The 11745-nt window shown below is 29.4% G+C and overlaps 1 protein-coding gene across 1 annotated transcript; it reads right to left on the minus strand.

The window, feature by feature from the left end:
* Positions 1-988: 988 nt before the first annotated feature.
* LOC107424977 (transcription factor bHLH18) lies at positions 989-3791 on the minus strand. The gene is made up of 5 exons (XM_048479780.2): positions 3716-3791; positions 3081-3173; positions 2438-2968; positions 1582-1965; positions 989-1392 (listed from the first exon to the last, which is right to left on the minus strand). Exons 2-5 carry the CDS (start codon positions 3126-3128, stop codon positions 1318-1320), a joined length of 1038 nt encoding a protein of 345 aa, XP_048335737.2. The 5' UTR covers positions 3129-3173; positions 3716-3791; the 3' UTR covers positions 989-1317.
* Positions 3792-11745: the final 7954 nt, after the last annotated feature.

Here is an 11745-nt window from a genome sequence, read left to right on the forward strand (position 1 = left end):
ATATAACATATTTAACATTTAACATATTAGTGTGTTTCAAACAAAGTATTACTATATATATATATATATGTTATTTTATATATTTAATTTCATTTCAAATTTTTATACTTAATTTATTGGAGAATGGCCTTCAAGGTTTTAAAAGGCCTCTGCAAAGGAAAGGTATGCTTCGTTCCCTTTTCCAATCAATGTGAGATCTCACAATCCTACCCCCTTAGGGCCCAGCGTCCTCCCTGACACACCGATTTGGGTTTGGCTTTGATACCATCTGTGACAACCCAGACCACCAGACCACCCGCATACAGATATTGTCCTCTTTGGACATGAGGAATTCTCTTATAATCCAGCCCTCAAAGTTTTAAAAGGCCTCTGCAAGAGAAAGGTATCCACACGCTTATAAGTCATATTTCGTTCCCCTTTCCAACCGATGTGAGATCTCACACTTGAAGATTTGAAGCATACAAGCACTAGTCAAGTGTTCATTGCATGAGGTAGTTTAAAAATAAAACAATGTATTTCCATGTTGTAGACTTTTATGATTAGTTGATAATTTAGAAATTGAAATCCTAACGAAAGAATTTGATATATAAGACAAATTGTCTGTATGTACAACCACTTTAGTGAAAAGAAAATGATATATATATATATATATATATATTTGTGAGGATTAAAATATTTTTTAAATTAAAATTTTAAAGGTGTGAGTGTGAAGAGTTTTCTCTAAGTCTATGATATTGTATTGTGACGTCCTAAAATAATGATATCGTAATTTTTTTTTTTTTTTAAATAAATTGGTGGGTTGGGGGGGGGAAGGGGGTGGCGCGGGGGGAAATGTTGGTATGATCATATGACAATGATTATATTAAATATGATTATATGCATTTAATACCAGTACTATTATTAATATTAACTTCTAACATAAGTTTATAATTAACCCAATCAATGATATATAACAATATAACATATTTTTGTTTCAAATTCAGAAAAGGAAAGAGAAAAACAAATGTCTAATCATTCTTATTAATACAAATTACTACGTACGGATTATATTTCATACAGATTTACGTACACAAAACAGAATTTAGCAATAACTTGTACTACAACTTGAAGAATTACCAAGCGACGGCTGCTTCGGGTGGTTCAGTAGCCTCCTGAATAATTTTTCTTGTTTTAGACGCTCAACTATGGAAGAAAAAAGAGCCCCAAAGACAGCAATTAATAATGATTCCTAGTCCTAGTACAAGCTGTGTATGGCATAGAAATATATCGACGGAAAGCACATATAGAAGTTCTTCGGTACTATATGTAATTTGGGTGTCAAATGAAGTTGAGGAAAGCATGTCTTAAGTTTCTTGCGAGCTCCTTCGCTTTCATGCAGAATTCAATTTCCATCTGCAACAAATAATAACAAGCTTAATTAATTTGAGATGGATCTTGCTTAGAGAACTACTAGTCTAGCAGAGAGTGCTAACGAGTAAATTCGTAAAAGGATTAGTTAAGAATTTAAATAAAGTGATTGTACAATTAAGAATGAAACTTATTAAATTAATGAAGAAGGGAGTGTTGACATTATGTACGTACTTGAGCTACTATAGTTATATGTGTAGAATTGGCAAATTGTAACACACTGCTATTGACAATTGTGAGGTAAAGCTTCTCAATTTCGTTTAGTATCTCCACCAAACATCCTTGGTCTAATTTCTCGCTGTGAATTCGTATAAGAACATCCTTGCCCAAAACTCTTGCTTCAACTTCAGGGAGTAGCTGATCATAGCAGCTATTGACAACTTCGTTATGATTATGATCCGACGAAGAGATGTCACCTTCATCAGAAACATGAAATCTCTTCACCAGAACCACCGATTGTACTGTTTTCTTTGTTGCCTGTTCTTCCAGCATCTTCAAACGTTCTTGAAGCTGTTTTACATACTTTAAGGCATCTCCAAGCACAGAAGCCTTGTCCATCTGTTATCCAAATTATATAACATCAAAATATTATATATATATATATATATATATCTGATATAGCACACCACTTCCTTCAAAGCAATTATCTTCTCATGAAAGTTGGACAAGATTGCACCCGCATCTTACCTAATTTGTCTAGCTACCAAATTGAGTGACATTAATTTTATTTGTTTCATAAAAAATGTTTATTTGTCATAACTAGTATACCAAATTTTATAGGCTTGTCAACTGAGAATGCACTTCCAGATTTAGAATTCAAATATCAATTTAAGTAAAATCTTCCTTTCTCCTAATTGTAATGAGTTTAATGTTGTCAAAAAAAAAAAATGGCCAATAATGATCATGATATGAAAAGCTTTTCATTCGGTGAAGTTGAAAAATTATACTTAGGGTTATCTATAAATAATACTGATAATTAAAATCAAGCATATATAAGTATATATATATATATATATATATATAGATATACCTTCTTCAGACCAGGTAGAATAGCTGAAAGAGCAATGAACCGCTGAGTGAGCTTCTCTCGGCGTTTTCTCTCAGCTATTACATGGTCTTTAGCAAGTGAAGGAGTCCTACTAAGTCTCATAGCACTATCATTAACCGGTCTCTTGACTCCCTGCCCATAATTTGTCGAAAGATTTTGCATCTGCTTGTAAGAATCTTGATAAGAAATCAATGATGGAAAATCCATATTTCCATTTCCATTGGAATTGTATCCCACCGACTCCTTGGGCTTCACAGTACTCTCGTTCGAACTCTGGAAGGAAATTATGTGAGAGGAAGACGAAGAATCCAGGGTGATCTTGAGCTGTTTGGCAGGTCTTTCAATGACTGTCTGAGGCCCATGAGGAGATTGCATTGGTGTATAAGTGGTAAAGCATTGTGAGCTTTTGGGATTGGAATTTGGGTGAGATAAGTAGCTTTCAGTGTATAAAGACTCGAAACTTAGCTCATCATCAAGGCAATAGTAGTCCAGACAATTCATTTCTTCCATTTCCTATAGATGGAAAAATAAACTAATATCAGAAAATTGTACAAATCTTTTTATGTTTAAGGAAATAAAAATTGCTATGGCTAAAGTTTTAGACTAGTTATATATATATATGTACCAGTTCAGATGACCATTTGGTTGAAGGGGCTTCCATTAAAGCATGCATCTGCTTATTTTGTTCCCGTTCAGATGAACCTGGTTCTACGTAAATCTGTAAGAAGCATTACTAAACAAGTGAAAATTTTTTTAGCACACCAAAAATTAAAAAATAAAAAATATTAACAAGGATAACAAAATCTAGATATATGCAATTCCAGCTCATTTGTACTCGGATTTTTTTATGAAATGAACTTCTTAATAAATTCAAGAAATTAAACTGATCTATTACCAAAAAAAAAAAAAAAAAATCAAATTGATCAGAAGTAGTAGGCTGCAAAACTCAAAAAGTCTAATTTATATATGAAAATTCAGAAATCTCATCATATTTATGGTTAATTCAGGAAAAAAGTTAGACGAGAACTAAAGAATAAAACGAAGAAACCCAAATAAATAACCCAAAAAAAAAAAAAAAAGCTCATAAATTGACCTGAAAGATGTGTGTTTTTTGAAATTAATATTTGATGTCAAGAATTTAAAGAACCCCCCTTTCAAGAAATACAGGTCGCTGTGTTTATGGACAAAGAAATATGGCGCTGAAAACCTTAATTAGTACAAGTTAATGAGAATTGTAGATTTCGAGGAAGAAGTAGGTACCCCTTTGAAATTCTGAAAAGCCACAAACAAGGCCTGGAAAAAAGAAAAAGAAAGAAAAAAGCTTGCAATTTCTTTTTCGAATTCTTGGATATGAAGAATTTTTTGTTGGCAGTGTGTTTATACTTTATACAGTCCACAAACACGCTTCATACGCTTCATTAATATTAATTAGCAAGAAATTAAGGAAAAAAAATTAAACAAAGAAAGAAATATAATTAGGCCGTACGCGCTAGCTCCATTATGTTTACCAACTCTACTGGCAAACGTGTGAAACCGATCTTTGTTTTTTTCTGCTGTTCAATCACTGTTTCTTTGGAGGCTCACTTTCTCTATTGGTCAAACTATATGATATGGGTCTCTTATTTATGTTATTCTTTTCTACCAATTATATATTGCCACCTCAGAGACCGTCAATTTGACTCTTCGCTTACGCCGTTTTAATTGGAGCAATTTACGGGTGCACTTCTTTGCACTACACCTGTTTTTTATATGGATGGTATTTGATTAGACGTGGACTCCTTATAATCTTCTTCTTCTTTTTTTTTTTTTTTGGGTGCAATTTTCACCTTTTGATATTGTTTTTCATAACCCAAGTCACTCAAAACTATCTTATCAGCTTGCAAAAAATTAACAATTAAAAAGAAAAAAAAAAAGTCAGTCGATGGTAACATGTCCTTCCAAAAGTTATTACCCGAAAAAAAAAATCCTTCCAAAAGTTAATAATCAAAATGCAAAGTCCTGGACGAAATTGGGAGCAAAATAAATAACTTATCGGACGGTCAAAATTAAAATAATTTGGAAGAAAAAAAATATATAAACTTGTTTCTATATTTGATTAGTCTGTGCTAAATTAACGATATCGTAGAATGTTTGTCTGAATCACACAAACTTATTAGAATAAAAATACATATATTGTCTAATTTTTGGTAACTATTTTTTGCATATTTTTTTTTTGGCTAAATAACTATTTTTGCTTAATTAAATCATGCAAAATTAATTATTCTTATTATTCTAATTATATTTATTTTCAGTTCCTGTAATTATTAAGTCAGTGGGAATAAATTGCCATTTGTCTTCCTATTGAGTGTATATATATATATGTTTGATATTAGAGGGGAATTCCAAGTTGTACTGTTGCACAGTTTCTTTTACTATTGAGTTGCCCTTGCAGGACATTCCTATCGAGTATATCAAAATTTGTTAGGCATAAATATGACAAAACCATTATTTTATTATATAATGAGTTTGAGTTTGAATTTTTTTTAACATTAAAAAAATAAAAACTAGATCTTTTTTGGCAGGCAATTAAAAGAAGAAACTAAAGAGATCCTGATTGTAGTTCAAAAAGGAAAAAAAAAATATAAAATTGAAAAGATCTTGATTAAAGTAAAAACAAAAATAAATCAATAAAATTATAGCTTGGAAGAGGAGCATGATATGTTCTTGTCGATATCTATGGAAAGAGATGAGCTGTGGCCAACTTCATGCATTAATTAGCTGGCCTCATTAATTGAATTTATATATGATTTTTTTTAACAAAAAATTACATATTATGATGCATGATTAATTACTTGACCTTTTCTTGATAATATATATGAAACAAATCAAGCATAACGTGAGATCTCAGTCAGGTGAACTCAAAGATCCTGCTCGTTGTCAGTCATTATATTAGCTTTTAGATTCCCTTCAACCAAAACTAATTACTCTAAAAAAATTAAGTATATTTTCAAAAAAAAAAAAAAAAAAGAGAAGAAGGTTCTGCAAACGTGTGAGCAACTCTGCCTGCGATTGGATAAACCCACGTGCAAATTAAGCACATGGAACAGGGAAAATTGAATCCAAGGAGCAGAAGCCAGCTGGAAGGGTCATAATTACACAAACATGGTTCATCTTTCATACATGTACAGCAACTACATTTCCCTTTCCCGTGCTTGTTTCTGCGTTCAACCAAACCATCAAATTTATTTACATTATAATATATGTTAAAATATTATTGAAAGTAGATATTGATAAATGAATTAAAAAAAATTATATATTACTATACATACACAATGTTATGTTGTAAATAAATTTGATAACTTTTGAATTATTCATCAATATTATATATTTAATTAAAGATAGTTTTGTTCAATCATGACCACAGAAGTATATATCATATTAAACAGATATTAAAAGTGAATATATGTAATTGTAAATACGTATATAGAGATCATTATTATTAACTCGGTCAGTCTAATTAAATAACATATCCTCCAAATTGTGCTTAATTCGTCTAGATTAGAATCAAATAAAAAAATGATATATATATATATATATAATTGTTTCGTACGAGTAGCTTATTATCTAATAGGATATATAGCGGTTGTGAATAGTCAATGGGAACAAACATGTTTCAAGCAATCCAATGAAAAAACTAATCGTGTAATTCAATATTGAACTTCTTTGATCAATACATATATATATATATATATATATGTTTTCATGCGTCCAAGCTCTTAAGAACAGTACAACTTGACTTCCTTTATAACCACCATATAAATTTCTAGTACTGCTTTTTCTCCTGATTAAACGATTGAAGTTTTTACGGTGAATTTGTTCTCAAATAAAAACTAAGAATATATTAATGACAAGAATAAATACAAATATATACAACCTACAAGAGGGGAAAAGAAAAATGAAAAATAAAAGTCATATATTAGCGAGCTCTAGCAGCTTTCTTTGATTTTAGTATAATTTACTTTCATGCTGTCATCGTGAGGTTCTCTTTCAGTGTGAGCTGTAGCCTTTGCAAGACAAAAAGATTAGGAGGATCTAGCTATTTGTCAAAAATAATTTTTATTGGCAATGAAACCATTGCAGCTAATTAATTTAATCAACAATTTCCAAATAAATGACCATAAATCTGTTAAAATATTGATTATTATTGCACTATTGCGCCGGGATGATAGGAATAAATAAGAAAATAAGATAAGGACAATTGTAATTTGGATGTATCCTTAAGTTGGAAGGACGACACACAAATAGAATATAAATGCCATCTTAACCAAAAGATATATAATAATAATAATAATAATAATAATGTTAAATTATAAAGTTGATTTAATTGATAAACCATTCATATCTATAATTAAAAAATTATAAATTCAAAACAAAAATTATGGATTGGACTCATCACATGACACACGTGAATGAATTATATACTAAAATATCTAGTTGTTATTATTACGTGTCATTAATTGGGAAGTGTCATTAAGTGGGAAGTTAATTTTATGCATAGTTTAATAACCAAAAGTAAATATTAATATTGCTTAGAAGATGTTTCAAGTTAGTGTAGTGTACTGCTTGATTAAGAATCCGTAACGATCAGATTTATAAAAAAAGATTCAGATATAAAGAAACGATACCACATACGTGGACGATAAATTATCAACTCATAAAATGTCAAGCAGGCACTCTCTCATCTTCTGAAAAAAAAATTATGGATTAACTTGGTAAAAATATTTACATCTTTATTATTATTATCTTCAACATTCTTTCTTTTTCTTCTTCTTTACGCTAATGACTATTGATAAGAAATTAAAATTTAATGGGTGGTTGATGAATTGTGTTCCTCTATGAAATATTTTCTTAAGAAACTTTTGCATATGTAAAAGAAGTGCCTTTCTGTTTCCCTTCTATTTTATTTTATTTTTTACTTTAGTTTAGTTTTTTTGTTGGTCAAAATGTTTCTTTTCGTTTTTAAATGCATAATTGCAATGGTTTTTTCCTTTTTGACTATTTATATATCAACTAGCCCACCATTCTGATCTTCCTAACAGAACCGGATTCTGAATACACTCAGGCTACCTGCTCATAATTAATTTGAATTTGGAAATGAATAATATATATATATAAAATTGAAATTGGCAAAATAAGGATTCTAGTTTTTTAATCAAGCAGCGAAATAGAGCGAAGTGTATTAATTAAAATCTGGTACGTAATTAGAATGTAGGTAGATATGTTTTGGTTTGATTCATTTGGTTCATTCCTTTCCAGCTCTGTACATACAGACAGCTTTTGGCTTGGCCTTTTCATCCTCATCAGCTGCGTGAGTCGTATTTTATTAGCAAAGTAGAGGTGAACGACGACCCAAAAACAAATTGTTTTTGGACAAAATTTCCTTTCTTTAATATTCCTAGTAATCAAGTAATAAGTAGACAAAATCTGCATTAGATCGTGTGTCGAATTCAACGGGAATTCATTGCTGTGCTGCAAACAATTGTAACAAATCGTCTCTAATAGTTACTAGAATGAATTTTCGATGATCCTATCGTAGCGTGTAACATTAGCGCTAACGCAACATTTCTTTATCACAGTAGGGACAAAAAACGAAAAATTGCCACCAACAGTCAACTTATAATGATACTTAGTTACTCTCTTATAATGATAGTTTCTAGCTAGAGCCATATTGAATAAATAGTCAATCTTTAGTAATAACAATCAGTTTGGGTGTTTTAGAGAAAACTCCCCTGCTTTTTCTTTTTCATCCGGACATCAAATCCTCTGTTTTCCTTTATTTTTTACTACAATTTTAAGGAAATTAAATCTGTACCTCTTTATTTCTAATATTGTACGTTTAAAAGAGTAAATAAGGTTGCCACTACAATGCTATAGGTTCTTATTTTCATGATTTGCTATTCCTTTAAGTTAATATGTAAATATGTACAAAAGCAAAACTAAGGGTCTGCGTCTCCTAGCAAGGCCCAAGCGATCTCATCAATCGCCTCCTCATCAATTTGATTGACAAAGGTTAAACATATCTGTATACTAATTAAATTAATATTTCAAGTACTTATTATTATTATTAGACATCTGAATCACCTGATTGGTTATGTGTTAATAATCAAAATTGCAGCAATGACCTAACCTACTTTCAATTTGCAGATTTTATATACGAAGCAAAACATCCAAGCCATGCCCTTTTTTATCCTCCAAACATATCAGTTAATTATCTAAAAAATTATAAAAAAAAAATAGCCAATTAGTTAAAAATATATATGAAAGATTATGATTATGACTTAGATGCTACAATTATAATTTTCTTAATAAACAATTTTTTTCTTTTATTTATATGATGCTCCTATAATTCAAATCCACCTTGTAAATCAAGAATCTTCCATGAAAGATATCATTAAAAGATTACACATGAAAGGGCTATATTTCCGACTCTACCAATTGTGATTTAGTCGAAAACAATTTCCAAAACAGTTACATTGCATCATGTTGTTCAACTCCAAGCCAATATGGTACATTTAGTTTTTATTTTCCACGTCTTCAGCGTAATTAATTAATAATCAATAAGGTCTTGATTTTGATCTTAATTAATTAAATGTTTTTATTATCATCCATGTAAATCATGTTCTCATTTTGGACCAAAAAATTTAAAAAAACACCTGTTTTCACTTTCCAAGGGTGCATGCTTTTGTGATAATATTTGTGGGGTCTAAAGTCTACTCAGGAATCAAAATCTTTTTGCTTTACCAATATTTCACGTAATGCCTAGTCAAAAATTGACATCTTTGGCATAATATATATATATATATATATATCATATAAAGTGAGACATTATAATTGGAGCATAATAATTGCAATTGTTTTTGCTTTTTGTTTTATGTTTTACGGTAGACAGTGAAGCAAGTACTTATCGGTAAACGATTAGACTTTTTTGTTCTGCTGGCGATTCACCATGTCCTTGCGGTCCAGGCAACTACAAGAAAACCGGGAAATCTATGAATTTTTTTAATTTTTTTTTGAATATATGTAAAAAAAAGCTTTCTGCTAATCTCTGGATACCAACTAATGGTATCCAAATATTGTTAATTAGCTAGCTTCTTGGGTTTAGGAGGTTTAATTTAAAAGGAATTTAGAATGAATAAATTTGGAATCCTCATTGGGGATACTTATCTATATATGTGGGTGACGATGGGTATTTTTGGGCTTTGCCTTGATTATAAAAGTAATTATGGATTAATTCTAGTTTTTGTTTCGATTTAAAATATATTTATATAAATATAAAGAAATTAAAATAAAGATAAAAAAGTGGTCACAAGCACATGCAGTTTTCATGTAGCCAAGCCAAGCATCTCGATGTCATACAATAACAATTAATACACAGAAGGTGGACCATTTTCTGATTACAGCTCGACTTTATAAACTCTGGTTTTGCTCAATATTTGGCTTAGCCACTTTTACATAAGACAAATTTGCATAAGTATTCGAGCTCTCTTTAGTCAGGGTTGATGAATCTCTCTCTTGAGATTGGTGTGATATATATTCATTTCCGACTCTAGTATCTTGCTTGGCACAATTATTTTTTTCCATTTATTTTTTGTTTCTGGGGATATATGTTAAAAGCATTGTTTTAAGTACGGGATTTGTATGATCTAGAAAAAAAAATAATAATAATAATAAAGGGATGGGTACTGTATTTGTGATCATGGCAAAAACATTAGGATGCGTTTCTTGTTTAGATCACCAAGTGCAACAAATATAACGCTAGCTACTTTCACCTAAAACCGTCATGTTTCTTTAGAAATCAAGACAACTAGTCCAAATTCTTTTCTAATACAAACTTAAAAAAAAAATAAAAAAATCAACTAGCTAGTTCTATATATATATAATTTAACTGCAAGCACTGACTTGCAGGTCCATATATACAATAGCAATTGGATATATAATGTTTAGAGGGATGTCCAAACAGCACAACACGATGCCCATTTTTTTTTTTTTTTCGGTGAATACAACAAGATGCCTAATTGAGTGTAAAAGGGATTGTAATTATTGATGCTGCCAAAACATCTCAGATTCATACTAACAAGTAACTAGATTTTTTTATTACCAGAAAAAGTAGCGAGATTTATTTTTATTATCCAATAAATAACCAGATTCAATTAGAAAATTTATTTATCTTTGATATGCATATAATTATATAAGATCATGTTCAAATCAAGTTTTTAATATCAAAATTATTTTAATCTTTATGATGGTTGAAATAGTTTATATTTAAAATTATTTTTATTAATCATTCAATTCTAACATAATTTATTTATTTTAAATAAGATTTTAATAATACTATATTTATTAAAATGTTTAATAAATTTATTTACTAAATGATGTAGCTGATAATATGATAATATTTAATTAATTTATTTTTTTAATTTACTTATAAATTTAAAAATTTATTTTTTTATTTTTAAATTATATAAATATGTTCACTAATAATATATATTTTAATACATAATATTTAATAAATAAATTTAACAAACATTTTGATACCTATGTATTACCAATAGAATTTTAATATCTTAATAAACTTATATTTTGACTATTTTTAAATTTTAAATCTTTTACTTTTCAATTCAAAAACTAACAAAAAAAAATTAATATTAAAACTATTAAATCATCTTGATAGATTCTACATATGTCTTAACGTTTCTGAGGATCTATGGTACGGCGTATTCTTTATGGTCTATGCTTGTTACATGTATATATTTGTACAATTGCAATTCTACATATGTCTTAACGATTCTGAGGATCTATGGTACGGCGTATTCCTTATGGTCTATGCTTTTATGGTCTATGCTTGTTACATGTATATATTTGTACAATTGCATAATATTCTAGAATATATTTTTAATAACTACTACCAATCAACATTATGATCTAGTACAGTAGGTGCATTAATTAATTGAAGATACAAACATATAGCCTGGCATATATTTCCAAATTTTAGTCAATTGTGCCCCAAAAAAAAAAAAAAAAAAAAGGATCTAAAAATTTGTTTAGTCTGTAGTGAATAAGTTAGTGTTATAAGCATTTACCAAAAAAGTTAAGGTAAGAAGCAATTCCTTCCAAGGCTGGTCCAAAAATTAAAAAAAAGAATTAAGACAATCAATTAAAGCTGCAGTTTTATTGCATTGCATAATGTGCAATTGGACATTATTTCAGATTAGCATAATCTAGAAATTAAAAAACAGAAGGGCAGGATAAGT

This window comes from Ziziphus jujuba, chromosome 7 (genome assembly GCF_031755915.1).
Source record: "Ziziphus jujuba cultivar Dongzao chromosome 7, ASM3175591v1".
Classification (NCBI taxonomy): Eukaryota; Viridiplantae; Streptophyta; class Magnoliopsida; order Rosales; family Rhamnaceae; genus Ziziphus; species Ziziphus jujuba.